The sequence below is a fragment of the Heterocephalus glaber genome, unplaced genomic scaffold, assembly GCF_053883595.1.
Source record: "Heterocephalus glaber isolate CG9 unplaced genomic scaffold, H.glaber_assembly_v1.0 deba00001608, whole genome shotgun sequence".
NCBI lineage: Eukaryota > Metazoa > Chordata > Mammalia > Rodentia > Bathyergidae > Heterocephalus > Heterocephalus glaber.
Window position 1 is genome coordinate 27,847,988 of NW_028258379.1, and position 19,559 is coordinate 27,867,546.

The 19,559-nt window shown below is 38.4% G+C and overlaps 2 protein-coding genes across 16 annotated transcripts in view; one reads left to right on the forward strand and one right to left on the reverse strand.

Moving 5' to 3' along the window:
- Zc3h14 (zinc finger CCCH-type containing 14) overlaps positions 1–5,229 on the forward strand; it is a 50,236-nt gene extending 45,007 nt beyond the window's left edge. For 5 of the 7 annotated variants that reach the window (XM_004837086.3, XM_004837088.3, XM_021245331.2 and 2 more), the window contains 5 exons: positions 1,696–1,816; positions 2,674–2,810; positions 3,500–3,588; positions 4,501–4,607; positions 5,103–5,229. In XM_004837086.3, coding sequence (XP_004837143.1) covers positions 1,696–1,816; positions 2,674–2,810; positions 3,500–3,588; positions 4,501–4,607; positions 5,103–5,109 — 461 coding nt within the window. In that variant the 3' untranslated portion in view covers positions 5,110–5,229. The remainder of the gene's footprint in view (positions 1–1,695; positions 1,817–2,673; positions 2,811–3,499; positions 3,589–4,500; positions 4,608–5,102) is intronic. The other 2 variants (XM_004837087.3, XM_004837089.3) reach the window with 1 other exon arrangement.
- Positions 5,230–5,582: 353 nt separating this feature from the next.
- The window catches only part of Eml5 (EMAP like 5), a 201,749-nt gene continuing 187,772 nt past the window's right edge, over positions 5,583–19,559 (reverse strand). For 8 of the 9 annotated variants that reach the window (XM_087195457.1, XM_087195455.1, XM_087195459.1 and 5 more), the window contains 11 exons: positions 19,386–19,559; positions 18,092–18,300; positions 16,156–16,313; positions 14,458–14,572; positions 13,569–13,757; positions 13,235–13,407; positions 12,024–12,186; positions 11,123–11,226; positions 10,230–10,383; positions 9,753–9,853; positions 5,583–9,480 (listed from right to left, as the gene is read on the reverse strand). In XM_087195457.1, the coding sequence (XP_087051583.1) occupies positions 9,444–9,480; positions 9,753–9,853; positions 10,230–10,383; positions 11,123–11,226; positions 12,024–12,186; positions 13,235–13,407; positions 13,569–13,757; positions 14,458–14,572; positions 16,156–16,313; positions 18,092–18,300; positions 19,386–19,559 (1,577 nt within the window). In that variant the 3' untranslated portion in view covers positions 5,583–9,443. Of the gene's footprint in view, positions 13,758–14,457; positions 14,573–16,155; positions 16,314–18,091; positions 18,301–19,385 lie in introns of all 9 variants that reach the window. The other variant, XR_015445090.1, reaches the window with a different exon arrangement.

Below are 19,559 nucleotides of genomic sequence, written 5' to 3' on the forward strand. Positions count from 1 at the left end.
GCCGTGGCCAGTGTGCAGACACGGGGGTGCGTGAACCTCCCTTCCCATTGGGCTCACTGCGGGCTGGCAGTGTCCGGCTGCTGCCCAGGCAGGGGCCTCCCACAGAGCAGTCCTGAGGAGCCTCTACCCTGTCTCTTCTGCTCCAAGCGGGGAAGCTTTGCTTCCGGCTTGGTATTTGTGTGTTGTTTCTGGATGCTGCCAACAGCATCATCTCTCTCTGTTAAGCCTCTGCCACTGGCCACCATCATGTAGCGGCACAGCTTTTATAGTTTTCACTTTAAAAGTGACTTTGCCTCTTAAACATGAAAAGTTTTAATAACTTACGAAGTAAACGTCAGTTGAGGAAAACTAGAAGCTTGATCTTTGTGCGCATTTCCATCGGAAAGACAGTTTCTTTGTAAAGTATTTAACTTTAAATATTGTTCTTGAATATTTAGCTACTTCAGTCTGTTTGCAGCTAAGCTGCTCTTTGGTCTTTTAATCTTCCATTTGTCCTGTGTCCTTACGTCCATAGTCTAATGTATGTGTAGGAGGAAGGCAAGACATTGTTTTCTTTGCAGGGATGACCAAAAAAAAAAATCAATTAAAAGCTAATGCTTTTGTCTAATGTTTAGGTTTTCTTTAAAACTTAAGAGTTCTTTTATATCCTAGAGCAAAAGCAAGCCACTTACTGACTTTAAATGGTAGTTCAGATCTAGCTCAGGGCTTTGCATCTGAAGAAGACATTATTTTCTCTTTGTATAGATGAGAGAACTGAGGCTTAGAGATGCTAGACAACATCTGTAGCTGAGCTTACTAAGGGGTAGAGGTAGATTTGGTTGTGTGCAGTCTACAGTAGCTGAAGTAAAACTTACTTTCCTATGTAAAGTTGTATTATACACCACCAAGGTGCTACTTTCTGAGTAGGGCTCAGGCAGCTGGTTATGACCTGTAGGTAGAATTTTACTTCTTATATTCAGTGTTCCTAATTTAGGTACCAGCATTTAAAATGTCAGTGTCATGTAAGAAGGTAGATTTTTTTGTTTACTGAAATGGGAAATCAGGCAGCACAGGTCCCATTCCCTGCTGTTCTAATGCGTGACCCGGTAACTGAAGCTGACTGAGAGGCAGCGAGCTCTGCAGATGTTGGAGGGTGCAACCCATTTCTCATCTTTCCTCCCAGCAGACCGGCTCTTTAGATAATCCTCCCGATACCTGGAGTCGATGGTATTTGTGACCCATTTTAGGGAAAATGTTTTTCCCTCTTTTTGGACATTGCTGTGAGGTTAGGGAATTAGGAAAACTTTGAGTGCTCATAATCTTGCTGGAATGAGAATTGGTTCATATTTCTTTAGCCCCTTGGTTTGTGTTTTCAGTTTTCGTGCAGTTTTATTTGGTCCTTACTTGACATCCTTCCCTGTCTTTTATATTTAATTCATTTCTGAAATGGTATTTGAGAATTAGGAGTTTCTGGTGAAAACTTAAGCCATGGTGCAGAGTCACTTTCCCTTTCAAAATGAGAATTATAGTCTCCTTTATGGTAATCTTTTACAGGATGCTTTTACCACAGTTTTAGGTTCATTTATTTCAGGACTCTGAATATAAAAGGAATGTTAAGATCTTAAGACTGGAGTTGGAGGGAAATTTATTAAAGGGGGGCTATGTGTCAAATTGATTATACTTAATGAAACACTTTTAATTCCTTCCCCTTCGTAGCAGAGATGAGTGAACTGAGTGTGGCACAGAAACCAGAAAAGCTTTTGGAGCGCTGCAAGTACTGGCCTGGTTGTAAAAATGGAGATGAGTGTGCATACCACCATCCCATTTCACCTTGCAAGTGAGTAACATCAGAGTGGTGCTGGTTTTCAGTTTAATTTCTGTATCCTACAGGTTTATTTCTTTATTGTGGTTGAGTTTCATAACTACATGTACTGACACTCCTGTGGCCCTCCATAGAGCAGCGTGTGTGTGTGTGTGTGTGTGTGTGTGTGTGTGTGTGTGTGTGTGTGTGTGTGGAAGAGGGGCTTCTTGGTGTCTTAGACTTATGAGGTAGTGAAATGTTGAAGCCCTTTGAGGATTCTGTACATTTAAGGAGATAGGTACAGTATTTGGTAACTGCCCCAGTTAGTATGCATTTTGTTCACAGACATCCTGATTATGTTGAAGAATTGGGAAGAAACTCAGTTATGGGGCATGAAAAAATATTTTACCCTTGAGTTAAGGTTTTTCTTACTAGCTGGCCGATTTAATGTAGTGAGCTTTACTAGATGCAGCATCTCCATGTTTTAACTATTTCAGAGAAATTTTGATGTGGGAATAATACGGTTATTAAAGAGGCCATGGGATGAATCTTAGAGCACAGTGTTTTGCATGTAGGATGTGTGCACTGTATTAAGTGTATTTCATAAAATATAGACCTTACTGTTAAAGTGCCAAGATTCTCATCACCAAAAAACCACCTGCCTTTTTATCAGTAGTTTGGCTTGAACTGGAAGCCTCTTTTGTGTAACTTCAGGCTTTGATACAAACAATTCCATCCTATCTATTGACTGGCCTCATTTAAAAATGAGAGTATTTCTTTTTCTATTCTGCACTTTTCAAAACAAGTAGTAATAGAGTTTAAGAGGACCTTCTACAAGAAACTAAAAATGCATTGAAAATATTAACACTGAATAACATGCTTTTATTTTGTAGAGCCTTCCCTAATTGTAAATTTGCTGAAAAATGTTTGTTTGTTCATCCAAATTGTAAATATGATGCAAAATGCACTAAACCAGATTGTCCCTTCACTCATATCAATAGAAGAATTCCAGTACTGCCTCCAAAACCAGGTTAGTGAGTTTTGTGCACTACTCATTTGGGTAGAAAAATAGAATGACAATTTCTGACTGTAAGTGGAAGAGTTTTAGAAATAATTGACTAGATCAGTTAATATTACCAGTATTCATTCATTCTTTTTTTGAGGCTTGGTCTTGCTATGTAGTTCAGGCTGGCCTTGGATTCATTATGTATCTAGGCTGGCCCTGAACTCATGGTGATCCTCCTGGCTCAGCCTCCTAAGTACTGGGATTCCAAGCATGAACCTCCATGCCAGCTATTCATACCAGTCTTTGAAGAGCAAATATGCTTATCCTGTAGAATTCTGAGGTATTTTATCTTGACTAAAGTATGTATAAAACATAAAGCTCTAATTTAAGTGATTGTCACCTCCTTAAAAACATCAGTAGACAGCATTAAAAATTATTTTATCTGGGTGTGGTGGCGAACATTTGTAATACCAACTGTTGTGTTGTTAGGTTAGAACCTATCTTTTTTTTTTTTTTTTTAATTTGGTACCAGGGATCGAACTTGGGACCTTGCGCCTGCAATGCAGATGCTGGAACCACTGAGCTATGTCCCCGGCTGAACCTGTCTTAAAATAAGGGCTGGAGACATTAGCTCAGTGATAGAGTGCTACCGGGTTCAACTTCTGGACCTACGAATAGATTTGATCAGTCTTTGTTCTTATTTTTCTCAACAGTTACAACACCAGCATCTCCTTCTACCAGTCAGCTCTGCCGTTACTTCCCAGCTTGTAAGAAAATGGAATGTCCTTTCTATCATCCAAAAGTAAGAACTTGAAAAATCAATTTAATGGTAGCTTCTCAGTCTGAGGTCTGGAAGATCACTAAGAACACTGAATGTCTTATATGTCGTCGTCGTCGTGGTGTCCCCCCCCCCCCGCCCCCCAGTTCTTTTGTCAGAGTTAACGCCATGGTTTTTAAAATCTGTAAGTTGGGCCGGGGATTTAGCTCAGTGGTTCCACTGCCTGCCTCACAAAGTGCAAGGTCCTGAGTTCGATGCCCAGTACCAAAAAAAAAAAAAACCAACAAAAAAATCTGTAAGTTGTTCCTTAGGTCTGTCTGGCCCATTCGGCCAAATGGTCTGAAGTGCTTTATATTAATATCCTAAGCTCTTGGGGTAGGGATACAGTGCTGTCATATTGTCTTTTCTGTCTCTGAGCATGTGAATGTTTGGGTTTTTTTAAACCTCATCCTAGCACTGAGATGAAATCCAGTAGTACTGCTTAACACCATCCAAATTTAGGATAGTTTTGTTTGTGTGCTAAAGATTGATGTTTCTCCAGTTGTTTGGCTGTTCAGGTCCATCTCTGAAATAAGCAGCCTGAAGACGACTATTGTGTGTGAAAGGTTTTTGTGGGGTAGGGACGTAGCTCACTGGTATGAGGACTTGAGTTCCATCCCCACTCCAAAGTAAAAAGCTGTTATTTCCCTGTCTGTTTCTGGGGCAGTAAGGGTACTTGACAGATTGAGTGGTGAGCAGAAGTTTGTATTGTATGCTGAGTTTGCTTTTAAAGTTTCACTTGCAGTGATTCTTTAACTAGGATTTTGTGTCTTTAGGGAAAGTTCATTTAAGTTTCAAAAATATTAATATGGATGTTGTGAGATCTTACTTCAGTATTGGTTAGGGTGGGCTGGTTCACCTGTATTAATCTTATGAAGCTCTGTTGTTTCTACGCAGCACTGTAGATTTAACACTCAGTGTACAAGACCGGACTGCACATTTTATCATCCTACCATTACTGTACCGCCAAGACATGCCTTGAAATGGATTCGACCTCAAACCAGGTGAAAATTAAAATGAGTTTGTCTGTGGTCATTTTCAAATACTTTTCTAATATGTAGATGGTTATAAATGTGTAAGCACACAAATTTGGGGGAAGTTAAGACATCACTTTTTAAAAAAGTAATCACTGGATAAACAAAGTAATCATCTCCTGATTTCTTTTTAACTTCTGATCATACTCCGCAGACAGATACTAAGGTCAGCAAGAATGTGTGTGTGTACTGTTTGTCAAATCAATTTTCTTAGTCATTAGTAGTACTAAACTATCAAAAGGAAGCCTTAGACTATTTTAATGTGGCTTATAAATTGAATTACAGGTTTTAACTGTGTTACATACTTCAATTTTTATAAAATCCAGTATTTATACTGTAACCTGATGACCCATATTTGTTTAAAAGTACTAACCTCTTAGCTGAGATACATATATAATATATATATATGGTACATATGAATGCAAAACAGTTAATTTAAAAAAAATTTTGGTTCTGTTTATTCAGCGAATGATAACCAGTCGTACCTGGCAGAAGATCATGCAGTTTGAAGGGTTCTACCTACTGATGAAAGATAATCTACAGAACTTGTCAGATCTTTGAAACTTGGAATACATTGCTTTCATAATACGAAGTTTATTGCCTATCTGAAGTGTCTGATTTTTCAAGTTTGTAATTTTATTATTGAGTGGTTTTAACATTCGGTATTTTCTTTTGTTGTTTTGTTTTTAGTATGAAAAGACAGTTTAAAGGAGTAGCTACATTCTGTTGAAACATCCGAGGTGTGTTTATACCCTGATGTGTGAGTATCAGCATTTACACAGTAGATGATGGTGCTGCAGTTTATTGGCTGCACCACTGTAGTGAGGCAGAATCGAGCTCAATGTTGATGCTGCTGCTTTCACTTCTCCCAAAGATGGTATGATGTTTGTAACATACCTACCATGAGAATAGAAGTGGCTAAAAGTATTGAGGCAGTTTAAAATAGTCATTCAGATTCTTTTTAATGTTTAGTTTGCAAAGCATGATAATACAGGCAGTTTGAGTGCTACTTTGGTAAAATTGTCCGTCAGTCCTGTGCCTTCTGTGAAAGGAGTGAGGTGGGCATGCAGGGTGAAAACAGTTGCGATGACAAGTGGAAAAAAATATGAACAACTCCTTAAAATGTTTTCATTTACTATTAACATACACTTTTAACATTTGGGGGAGAACTACATTATCACAAAATTATACAAAACTTTTTACAAGTATATACATATATAGTCCCACATTCTGAAAAATAACATTCTCAGAAATAACTGCACAGAAAATATACAAAGTTACTACTGAAGATAATTTTTGGAATGTAAAAACTAGATTTTAGTATATTTTAAATGGCAGAACTATATAATTATAGATCAGATGGGTAAACAGAATAGAATGAAACTTGGCCTACCATATTATGTAGTTTTGTGTGTTGTTTTTAAAACTTAAGGCAAGATGTGTCAAATGCTTTAGAATTAAATACCAACTGATTTCAAAGACTTTAGTAAAGAGTAATGCAAAAGGGATAATAAAGACTTAAACATTTTATAGGACCAAATTAACTGTAACAAAATTCATTGCCTTGCTTAGTTATATATCCAAAGGATGGCTAATAAACCCGTATCTGTAAGAGTCCATGTTTACAATTATAAAGTCAGCCTTATATTGTGGTCATTGCCATTCCATTCAAGAATCAGTCATGAACCATTTGGTAAGTTGCACTTGGCTGTCCTGATCCCAAAGTAAAGACTTGAAATACTGAAAGAACAAAGACAGCACACAGGGCATAAAGCTACTATGTCACATTAGGCTGAAGTGAAATGACAGTCCCATTTCATTCTACGTGTACTCCATTGAATTTAAGGCATTATTCATTTCAGCGTTGAGATGTTTTGCGTCTCTGCAGAAGAAATTTGTTTTAAATTGTTTAAATTTTGGGGTGGGGATTTAGCTCAGTGGTTCCACCGTCTGCCTTGCAAGCGCAAGGTCCTGAGTTCGATCCCTGATAACCCCTCCCCACAAATTTCTAGAGATTTTTAAGTATCATTATAAATGGTTTATAGTTGTATTCCCATAGTTACAATATAAAGACCATACAGTAAGTAGGGAACAAGCGCTTAAGTGGTTCAGTTCACCTTTTTTCACCCACACTGTTTTTTTTTGGGGGGCGGGTACCAGGGATTGAACTCAGGTCCTTGCACTTGCGCACCAGGCAGTGAAACCGCTGAGCTAAATCCCCGGACCCAGTTCACCTTTTTTTAAAACTAGGAAGTAACATGCTAAAAATCTGAGTCTGTTGTACCATTTGACATTGGCTGGAAACAGTTGCTGTGGTTTATGGGTAAGCTAATGCTGACCCTGAAACATTTGATGAAAAAAATGGTCTAAAGTGAACCACCATAAAGGATCACAGGAAAGGAAGGGAATGAGCATGGTTGGCAATAATGCAGTGAGTGGTACCAGAGTGCACAGTGTGCTTTGGCATGCATTTGTCCACACAAAGCCAGTGGGACTTGGAATGCCCAGCAGATACAGGCTTTCAGTTCTGGGGCTTAGATACTGGACACAAAAATGATTTTCTTCCTAAGGTTTATATATATAAATCGAATTCTGTATGGTCTGTATGTCATGTTTCTTCACCTTGGTTGATGGATAACAAGGCAGTCATACTATGACTAAAGCAACATGACCTTTAGTCATGAAACTGACCACAGTGGTGATTAAGGCTGACATAAGTTGACCACTATGAATGATAAATTGCAGGGCAACCAGCTTTTACTACCTGCACTATAATGAAACTGAAATATTTCTGTAGCCAAAAGTTAGCAAACTTGACCCACAGGGAAAATTTAAAACAGGCTGAAATTTGGACTTTCATGAGAGGGTGGTTCATGGGCATTTTTCCCTTTAACTTACTACTGCTTTATAAAGTATGCCGAATAGAGATTTGATATTACTGTGTTTTAAAATACAGCTTAGTTCAGCAGCATCCTTTGATGTGAATAATGATGGTATAGTCTTATGTTTCGAGCTTTTTGACTCCTTAATTGATCCTATTGACACAGCTGTTCAGCTTTAAAACTGATCTAGTTCAATCACTACCAAGCTGTGATACAATTCACTTATTGTCTGTTTATAGTATTTCCAAAGTGTTGGCCATAGAAACTGTATTTTAGGAATTGTGATGTGTTTTGTCAAACCAAACTGGTCATTTCAGAAACTTGAGGAATTATGCTACAAAGATTAACACAATAAAAATTGCTGCTCTTTTTTTTTTTTGGTACCGGGGATCGAACTCGGGTCCTTGTGCTTTCCAGGCAGGCGGCGGCGGAACCACTGAGCTAAATCCCCAGCCCCACAATAAAAATTAATAGTACCAGTAAAGCATCTTCCAACTTCTTCACACTTAGAAAAATGTATTTTAGGGCCGGGGATTTAGCTCAGTGGTTCCACCACCTGCCTCGCAAGCTAAGGACTCGAGTTCAATCCCCGGTACCAAAAAAAAAATATATATATATATATATATATATTTTAAACATCAGTCTACATAATTTTCATTCTTCAGGAAACTACAGATAGGTTAAAGAGCAAATTCCTGAATGATGAGTACCTATCTTTGGCAGCATTTAAAGTGAAAAGGAATAAGGATCTAAGAATTTAGCCCCAGTCCACTAATTTTGACGGATTTTTCAAACGAACTTGGGTTCATTCATTTTGGAACTTAGCCTATAGAGTGGCATACATCTAAACAGATTTTCCCAATAGAAAAAATTTTATACCAGGAATTACTAGCTTTAAGTTTAATGCATTTTCAGTGATGGTGAACCTTTTAGAGCTTTCACTGATGAACAGCCTGCTGCAACACGCATGCCATAGGTTCACCACCACTGGTTTATATGTTAAATGTTTATATATTAGTCTACATCTTCAGTATTTTCCAATGAAATACTGTTGCCATCTGAAAACCTTAAAAAAAACTGTACATCATTGGAAATAGTTATTCATCATACTACTTTCCCATTAATGAGGCTACAGTCAAAATTTCAATTCTAGACATGGCTTTTAAAAAACATTGACAGCTCCAAAATGAAAATGTGACAGTCACTCGTATATTACTAACTTTGGATCTATTCCTGAATTCAAACTGCAAGTTTGAAAAAAGTGTCCTGTTAACAAAAGGACTTTATTAATGCCTAAAAACATTCTCCAGGAAAGCTTCTGTTTCCTTAGGGAAAAATGTTTGTTTTGAAAACTGATCCTTTAAGGTAATGATAGTTTTTCCTTTTTTAATAGAAATGCAAGGATAAAATATTTCATTGGATGATGAACCTTAAAATATAAGTGCTAAAAAGAAACAGTTTTGCTAAATTTTCCAAGTTGCGGCTTTTTAAAAACACTTTCTGCGTAGTGCTGGGTTGGATCCCAGGGCTTCACAGATGCTAGGCAAATACTCTACCACAGATTTCCATCCCTAGCCCTCCAACTTGGGTTAAGTTGGAGATTTTTTGATTCATTATTTCATTCTCCCCAGCAGGTCTGCCAAAGTCACACAAACACTCAAAAGGGGTGTGTGTGTACTATACGTATTCAGTTCTTCCTTGAAACGTGGTCATCTGGCAGTGTATGGATTAGGGATAGTTAATGCATACAGCAAACATTTTGAACTCATCAGCCTGTTTTGATCATCCTGGGCGCTTCTCCCTGTTTCCATCTTCAGTTAGCACCACTTGTCCATGCAGAGTTTGGTTTTGGTTTTTTCTTTCTCCTGTGTAATTCTGGTCTCACAATGATGTTAGTTTATGTAGCCTTCTGAGCATTCATCTTTTAATGAGGCATATGTACACATTTCCAGACAAATAAACTGTAATAAAAAATGCAGAGTTGATTACAATTTTTAGATTTTCAGAACAGCTAAATTTTTTTTTTTTAATTGAGGTTTCAAATCATACAGGTGTAAAATTTTTCCTTGTTAACTCATTTTATCCTGTACTTCCATATATGGCTCCAACGGGCCATATGGTTATGTTACCTTCAGATAATGTTGACTGAGTTCATTAACCATGTTACAGAAAGTGTTATATCAATTTTCTTAACTAGTAAAAGTCTACTTTTCTTGGGCTAAGAAAGACTCACCTGCAGTCATCACCTCCAGCACTAATAACATGTCGATCGCCACTGGTAAATCGGATGTTTGTCACATGGGGTGAGTGACCAAAGAACCGCTTGTGCTTTGCCTAAAAAAAACCAAAAACAGTAACAAAGCTCAGGGGATCTGATGCACACAAGAGTTGTGGAGAGAATGGAGTTAACACAAACCAGGTTATTTTGGTAGTCAGATGTCTCTAGGTCTCTGAAAATTTTTCTCTTGAGAACAGTTAAAAGTCTGGCAAGTGAAAAATAGTTTGGTAAAAAGTTCACCAGAATTTTATTAGTTTTCCAAAGATTTCCAAAGTATTGCTGGAGGGAGGGGTTTGTTTTTAGTAGTTCTTACTGAAAAAAATTTTTCAAAATACAAATTTAAAAGTACAGTATTTTTCAGACCAGGATAAACCATTTTAAATATGTGAGAGAAAATACTGACATAAAATACTAAATAGAATACAAACTTACAAATTTTTCTGGACATGGGAAGTCAAATAATTTAACCATGCCGAAGTCATCCCCTGTTACAAGGCTGATTCCTGAGTGAGACACACAGGCACAGTTGACATCGGCCTTCTCAGCATGTCTGGACCAGATTCCCGTAACTTCATCCCCTAGAATACTAAAGACAAAAAGCAAACCCACCACAGGCAGGCTTACCATATGATTTGTCAATCTGTACCCTTACCATGTTACTTAAAATACAGCAATAAATTATAAAGCAGGTTGGAGGCCTGAATTTCAGCTGGCTATTAATTCAATCTCATCTTTTAAAAATTTTATAACTTTGGGCCGGGGATTTAGCTCAGTGGTACCTCGCCTGCCTCGAAAGCACAAGGTCCTGAGTTCGATCTCAGGTACCAAAAAAAAAATTGTAATTTAAAAGGTTTATAAGATTAAAGTTTTAAAATTCAGTACCTTATGAAAGCTGATTGGATTATTTTTCAGATTAAAAGTGGTGCTTTATAGGAATTTAATGGCACTTAACAATTGTGACTAAATGGTGGATATTAGTCACGTGTCAGCAAATTTGAGCAAATTTGTAAACTTATGACAACTTCAAGGTAGCATTTCTTTAATACATTTGTTAAAGCCAGTTTTTATTTCCTGTTATTAGTTTAATGTTTAGGGAAATTCAAGGGACTCAAGCACAGAGGATGGAAATAAATACGTTTAATGAAGAGGGGTCGTAGTTCTGAACATACATTATTCTTTTCCTAACAATTCAAGATATAGTTAATAAAAACATGAACTAAATTACTGTTCCCTAGAGAATGGCTCTGATTTCAGAAGTAGGTTTTTCTGACTTCCTGACCTTCAGAGTCTTTTCTTTCCTTCTGAGTAGTATCAGCAGTATTTACCTAGTCCACGTAGCCCAGGTAATTCTGTCAATGGCAGCATGATCCAGAAGATGTTTCCCGGAAGGCACCTCATAAACATGGCGTTTATAGCAGCCACTGGAGACCTTTTCTCATAGTAAAACAGGACAAGAATTCCGTTAGGCGAAGGCACAGTCCACTGGGGTGTTTAGAATACTAGCAGACTGCTACATGATTTAAACGTCTACTGTGAAGAATACAGATCACTACAAATGCAAGGAAGTGTGGGGAAGGAGAAGTGGAGTGGAAATGGACCGATGTAAATCAGAGCAGCAGACAGGTAAGCGGGATGATTAAAGTCCAAGATCTGATGTACAACAGGAGTGTAGGTAATTGTAGTGCTAGTGATTCACACAAAACCAAAAAAAGGCTTGAGATGGATATTTTAATTTGCTTAACTGTAGTTAACTTTTTTTTTTTTTGGTACCGGGGATCGAACTCTGGTCCTTGCGCTTGCGCAGCAGGCGGCGAAACCACTGAGCTAAATCCCCAGCCCTGTAGTTTACTTTTTAACTATACTGTGTATATGTATCCTGTAACATACACATTGAAGTATTTTGTGTTAAAATTTATTTTAAGAAAGTGCAGGAGCAGGAAGATTGGAGTTCAAGGCCAGCTTGAGCAACTTAAGTGAGACCCTGTCTCAGATTAAAAATGGATGGGATGTAGCTCAGTGTGAAGGCCCAGGATTCAGTCCTCGGTAAACTGCCCCCAGAGAATGAAGTATTACAGAATTAATGCAGAAACAGTGAATAGTGAAGGCAAAAGTTGAAGCTGTGGAACCGAGAGAGAACGGGCTGAAGGGATTTAAATGTACTCACTAACACGAAATGTACAAGCAGGAAGTACCCTTGTAAAAGAGGTGTAACTGCTGGTGCTGTACCTGGAGGTACCTGCTATCAGCTGAGAAGTCCATTTGAATGACAAAGCTTGGAATATCTTTGCAGTAGCTGATTCTGTTAAGGGTGGGGCCCAACATTAGGTCATAAAAATCCACTGAGTTCTCACTAGAACCCACTGCCAGATACCGGGAATCTGGACTAAATCTGAATACATAACAAAATGTAAAAAACGTGTTAGTCTTGATTCTTTTATCTGAAAAAAATGTCTTTCAGTAGCAAACAATGCAGCCCAGGTTATTAGGGTGAAGTGGAAGCTTGGAAGACAAAGTGAAATACTATTTGGGTGCCAGTCATGGGAGGCAGGGTGGGACCAAGTCAGTGTTTGAAAATGTTTTATGAGCCTTATTGAGGTACTTTAGGAACAAAATCAGTCTCTGAAAATGTCCCATGAGTCTGAGGTATTTTAGGGATACATAGGGGCTGTGGAAGGCCATTGTCACATTGTTAGATGGTGAGGTTCTAAGGAGGCTTCCTTTACAAAAGGATTGTACTCAATGGGGGCTCAGTTTTTGGATTCAGTAATCTCATCTATGGATCACAAAGAAATGCCCAGTAAATGGTAGCTACTGTTAACACTGAAAAAGAAGTTCATGACAAGTTTTCAGATTCCGGGACATAAATAAATGTTCACCCATAAGTACTGGTTTGAATGAATGAACCAGAAATGAGAGCTCAAAGGCCCATAGCAGGCAACAAAGGAAAAGTGTGAAGCTTAATGGAGGTAAAGAGGTAAGTTACACAGAGTTGTAACTTTGGTTTTCTGAGTTCTACAGGGCAGGTGAACTCTTCTAGTAGTAGTGGACTCTTCCAAGTAGTGTTCTTGGCACAGTTAAGTTACTGTGTGTCTAGTGTGACACTCTTCAAACATTACCTAGTACTTGGTGTTATGAAGCACTATAGCTAGTGCCTAAGTGGATTTATAATTTAGGAAGTACGGTTAAGTATACAAACAGCCACATTGCAATTAATGATATAAAATGCTATAGACTGTCAGAACATTTCTTTCCTTTTTTTTGGTACTGGGGATCAAACTTGGGACCTTCCACTTGTGAGGCAGGTGGCGGCACCACTGAGCTAAATCCCTGGCCCTGTCAGAACATTTTTGAAGCTATGAGTAGAGAAGGTTTCCAAATGCAAGCTGGGTCATTTATTCCATTTGAAATTAGAAATTTTACTCCATTAGTTGACTAACCTGATGTCATGGATTGCACATCGTCTGTCTCTCTTCTTTCCCCATATTTTTAGAGAGTTCACCAGTAAGATAATAAATTCTCCATTTTTCATTCCAATAGCCACCATGTCCCCTTCAGGGCTATAGCACACAGTACGAGCAGCGTGCCCCAAATTCACTTTGTTTAACATCTTCTGCATAAGAAGCAAAACAATCACAGAAAACCCCATTGTGTAGTACTTACAAATGAATCCAGCCCCCCCCATACTCAATTGTAAGTTCTTTAGGTGCTAGCGATTTGAGTTCCACTTTCTTTTTTGAAACTACGATTTCTTTAAAAACTGTTTGTACCTACTTTGTCAGCGACATCCCACAGTCTCACTGTCCCATCTTCTGCAGCAGAAAGGAAAAAATCCCTGGAAGGGTGTGTTGCTAGCCCCCAGATTGGTCCATCCACATGACCACTAACCAGAATATTACAAGCTGCATTTTTCTCTCCAACTTCAATTATTTCAGCATTCCTTGTCCCAACTAGTATCTTGCCCTGAAACACAAGTGGGACCAATATCTTCATTGTAATTCTGCATGTCCGTGTTTTGAGCTGATCTAGTCACAAGCTCTAAACATGATTAGCTCATGCACATTTTTCTATGACCAAAGGAACACATCTGCATGAGCACTGGTCTAGGTTGCATGGTAGATAGAGTTCATGCTAAAGACTGAGCTCTTCTCTATGGTACTGTGTCTGGATTCTTCAATAATCAAAGTTTTGACTTTGACCTTAGGATCTTTAAAAAGGTATAAATGTACTGGGATGTAAGAATGAATTCATGTTTTAGTGAAAAAGTATATAAAGTAATATTTAAATATGTAGACAGGTTAATACATGAATATGATTTATAAATACAAGAGCATACATGCCCTACAATTTTTATAGGCATGTTTTTTTTTAATGGAGACAACTGCTCTAATCAAATGAATCAACTGGCAAGGATTTTCAGTTTTGTCTGTCACAGTTAACAGATTGAAGAAAGCACACGGACACACGGATTTAGATACAGTGTTTAGACAGAACACTTTCAGTCTGCACTGCACGGGCACCAGCTATGGAAACTACAGAGTAACTGTCAAGCAAAATGTCATCTGTATTAGTATTGCTTTCATTAAGTTACAGGGGTGACAGAATCAGAGGAAAAACTGCTTTCCATTTTCTTGTGCATTGGATGGGCTCAAGAACGTCTTACTTTGCCTCTGCACACAGAACGAACACAATCTGTGACTTGTCCTGTCTCGAGCCTGAAGGCCCGGCATCGCCTCAGCTCCTGGTCCCACAGTTTAACTGCTCCTCCTTCTTTTGACCTAATAAAAAAGCAAACCCAAATAAGTGTTTATTATTGACTATTACAAATAAATTGCATTATGAAGATAATGCAAAATATTGTAAGAATATTTTTAAAGCCCTGATACTTATAATATCTTAAACTTTCAATGGCAATTTCAAAATATATTTATCTCAGGAGAACATTTAGTTTTAGCAAATTTTATTTTGTGAACTATTTTCTGACAATTTTATTTAGCCTTAATTTAATTTACCATAAATGATCCTCTTGTGATACCTCTTAAGGTACAAAGCAGTTTTTAACATTAAAAGGATAACTGAAATTCGAAGTGAGGTAAGATCACAGATGGCTGTGCTAGAGTCTGTTCTGAACGGTTGAAAGCAGCACAAGCTGGATGTGATGGCACCCACCTGTCATCTCTGCACTCTGGAAGGTTGTGGCAGGAGTGCACGTGTGACTCAGGCCTGGGTAGCTTAGTGAGACCTTGTGTCAAAAAGGAGTAGAGATGGAACTCAGTGTGGAGGTTCTGGGTTCAAGCCCCAGGACTGAGGAACACATTTTTTTCTCTCCTACCGTGATTAAAATATCCTACTGAAGCAGGTTAGTAGGTTACTAATGAGTAGGGGTGTACAAAACAAAACAAGGCGATGTGGGAAATACAGCTGTTTGGAGTGATACGTTAGGGAAAATATAGCCCACATAATGGATTCTTCTCTTTGAAGAACTGAAAAATGTAGTCCTTCATTTTGTTAGATGAATTTGCTTGTCTTAGGCTAAAACATGCTTGTGTACCATACTAGTTTCATGTGAAAAGGAAACATACAGTTGTGTTTAACTTGTAGTTTTTAGTCACATGTCACATTTCAACATGTAGATGACTATGTTGGTTGTAAATTGATTATATGTGTCTGGATACTGTTGGACTCAGTCACATTTACATTTTGAGGTCTTTTTATAAAGCAATTTATGTAACAAGTTTGCCTCAAGTAAAAAGCAAACAAAGTCTGTCTAGCATCCTCTTGTCATGTTTTCATCCCACTGTGCATTTTATCTCTCAGCACCCAAAAAAAGAAGATAGCACAGACAATACAGTCTGGTTCAGTGCTAAATATTCTTTTGCATGTCCCCTATCAGCAAATTCTGATGCTGGCATACAGGCATTAGGAAAATCAGATTTTGTTTTTGTGTAGTGGGGATTGAACCCATGGCCTCATGTGTAATGGGTAAATGCCCTGCCTCTGAACTACATCCCCAAGTCTTTTAAAATTTTATTTTTGAGACAAGGTCTTCTAACAAGCCCAGGCTGGTCTTAAACTTCAGGTCCTCCTGCCTCAGACTAGCTGTCATGCATCACCATGGCTTGCAAGGAAAATCAGTTCTCAGTGTATAGGACACATGCCTAGCCATGCCACAGAAGTTCCACCCTAACTGGAGTCTGGATGTGATTTAAAACCAGGAATGAGAATCCAGGAAGAGCATGTGTAGAGAAAAACTAGAGAGAATAACCTGTGGAGCCTAGAAATAACTACAGTACCTAACTGCAGACCTTGGGTACAGCACAGATGCGTAAGTATTCCGTGAAGCTACAAAAAGAAGACTCACGGCCTTTCCTTGCCACCAGTCACAATAAGTCCATCTCGCAGGGTGGTATACATGGCAAACACAGGCCCATTGTGAGCTCTGGCCACAACTCTACACAGCACGTGATCTTTCCACACACAGACGTCACCACTGATGGTACCTGTAAACGTCAAGTTATTCTGAAAAGGAGTGGGGAAAGGGGGAGACAAATTCATCAAAAGTTCAGAGAATTCAAATAGATGCAATTGTCTATGTGAGTGTAACGCTATCTCACCACAAAGCACATGCAAGGCACAGTGGAGCCATTCACTCAAGGCCGGAAAACCAGCTTCCTCAGGGCCTTTTCCTTTTCCAAGGCTGTCACTTAGCAGATGGAACAACCTTGGGCAATCCTCTCCTTCCAATTCTAAAATACTCTTTTGATTGCTTCCCTCTGACTGCCCGTAAACAAAGGTTGCTAGTCTTTGAGAGTATAACAAAGAACAGGAATAGGAGGTGAAGATAACTTTGTATTAGGTGTGGAAGAATTCTGTCATAGGAAGTAAAACTATTAACACCAAATTTGTAGGGGTTTTTCGGAACCCATTAACCTAGATCTAGAAGTATCAGTAATTCGTGCCTTTCTGCAATTAGAATGTAAATGATTCAGGTACAGAGACCAGTATTTTCCTTTGTGTTTTTTGAGACAGGGTGTCACTCTACTCCAGGCTGGCCTTTAACTATGCAGACCATGCTGTCCTCAACTCACAACATCTTCCTCAGCATCCTGAGTGCTGAAAATACAGGCATGTACCACCACACCCAGGCTCTTATACTTTTTATAGTCCCTAGTATAGACTCAAAGTGCTTAAACTAAACATCATGTAGTATCCCACAAATATGTACGGTTTTTGTATTTTTACATATCAACTAAATACATTTTAAAAGTTTAAACCAATAGAAAGTATAAAACATTCTCTGATTGCACTGTTGCTGTGTATGTAAAAAGTCATTTATTTCTAATATTTTACTCAAGTATATTTTATTGGGAATGTGCAATTAACTACACAAGGAATTTTATAAGTAAAGAAAGTTCATTTACATGGGGGAATTAAAAAAACATAATAAAGACATGTGAATGTGTGGAGTTTTCTTCCAGAAGCAAACTACTGGTCTTATTAAATACTCAAAATGTTCAACTGAAGTCTGACATATTATCACTAATATTTCCAGTGGTCTTTTTCTCTGTAGGAGTATTAAACTCCAATTTTCTTCCTTCAAATATTTCATTCTCACATGAACCTTTGAATAAGGAAATCCCACTGCATTTTTTTTTGCATCAAAGGATGTAAGAAGCCTAGCCAGGGCAGGGTGTTGAAGGGAAGATGTATGAATGTATTATAACCCACAGGCCCACATGGACTGGAGGAGGGGAGAAGGAGGAGAGCTTTTGAATACTATTACATCAAGACCAAGAACAGTGCCTGCTCTTTCCTTTTGTGACTCTCACTCTTCTTGCCTTGAAGTAGAGATGTTGGCCTACAGCACTTACAACATACATATAAGCAAGGACTTACAGAAACCAAAGGAAATCTAAACCCAAGTCTGACCTTAAGACATGAAAATCATGCTTCTTGATTTAACTTTCTTTTACTCTGTCAAATTTTTAGATGCATGAGGAACTACTAGGAAGATACATTTTGGGATACTTAAGGCGAGAATTACAATACTAATGAAGACCTTGGAGACTAGCAATGGCCCAGTGACCTAAATGTTTCATCATAATCCTCATTAATTTTTCCACTCCCTAACTTCCAAAAGTATCAGATGTTTGAGTGATGAAATATATGCATGACTGGGACATGTAACGACTGGTAGATTACAATGGCATACCAACAACTTTAATGTGGCTCATCTAAGGCAATACAATTTAAAGTAGGCAAAATGATACCACCATGTAGCATTTTAAGAGACATACTGCACCAAATGCAACGGCAAGCATGGTCTGCATCCGGGCATCTTCCAGCATGCTCAGCAGCCCTTTTTTGCTAAGAAGAGCCCTTCCTGCCAGCGTCCAGAATTTCACGTGTTTTACTCCCACAGAGACAAACTGGGTATCTGAATCTGGTCGGAATTCAGCTACAAAAATTCGCTGATTGTGCCCAGCTCTGCTGGCAATTTTGGTACCTGATAGAGAAGATACAACAATACACACACTTCATCTTCATTCTTAAGATCCTCCAGAATCAATCAAATCAGTAATAATTAGCAAAGAAACATAGTTTCTAAGCAAAATGGCAGTGAATCTTATTCTGATACCCATAGATACATTTTTATTGGAACGTCTGTTTATATATTGTCTTGCTGATCTGAACTGTAAGAGCAAAATTCAGTAGCTGACAGAGACTAAATGGCCTGCAAAGGTAAAAATGTCGGCCATGTGGCTCTTCACAGACAGTATGCTGGACCCCTGGCCTCATCAAAACTCTGAGGCAGGGGTGGGAACCTGGGAGCTATAAGCACTTGTTTCTTTCTACTTACCCAAAGAACAAAAATGTTGAGCCTGCTTTCTTGTCATTCACCAGTTAGAGTTTAACTTCCACATCCAGACAAATGATGCATTTGCTTGTTGAGTCTATTATCTGCCACAGCCCTTGAATCATTTGTTGTTGTTTTTTGTTTTTTGTTTTGGTACTGGGGATCAAACTCAGAACCTTGTGCTTGCGAGGCAGGCGGTGGCACCACTGAGCTAAACCCCCGGCCCCCCATGAATCATTTTTAATACTAATAGTTTTGTTGGCTTATCATTTCACTGGGCTTTTAAGATGAAACATACCTACAGTACCACCAACTGTGTGACATGTACTACTTTGTAGGGCTATAGTGATAAAGGTTTCTCCAACTTAATACAGAATTCTTATTAACCTAGTATATATATATATGTGCGTGTGTGTATGTGATATATATATACATATACATATATATATATATTTATTTATTTATTTTGGTATCATGGATCAAACTCGGGACCTTGTGCTTGTGAGACAGGCAGTGGCACCACTGAGCTATATCCCCAGCCCCAGTATATATATATTTTTGAGACAAAGTCTCACTATGTAATGTAAGCTGGCCTTGAACTCACTTTGTAGCCTAGGCTGGCCTTGAAATTCATGATCTTGTCTCCAGAGAAGACAAGAGTGCTGGAATTATAGGCATGTGTCACCACACTCCTAGTATTCTTGCTAAAAAAAAAATTACAAAAAGAATCCTACCTTCCTGCCATCTCCAGATGGTAATAGTATGTTCTGGGTCAAGTCCCACAGACAGCAATAGTTTGCCAGTAGCACTGAAGCTGACTGAACACACTCCCTTTGAATGGTAACATCTTAGTATAGATAAAGTTTGCTTGTTCACTGCATCCCAGATGTGGATAGAAGGGGCTGTGG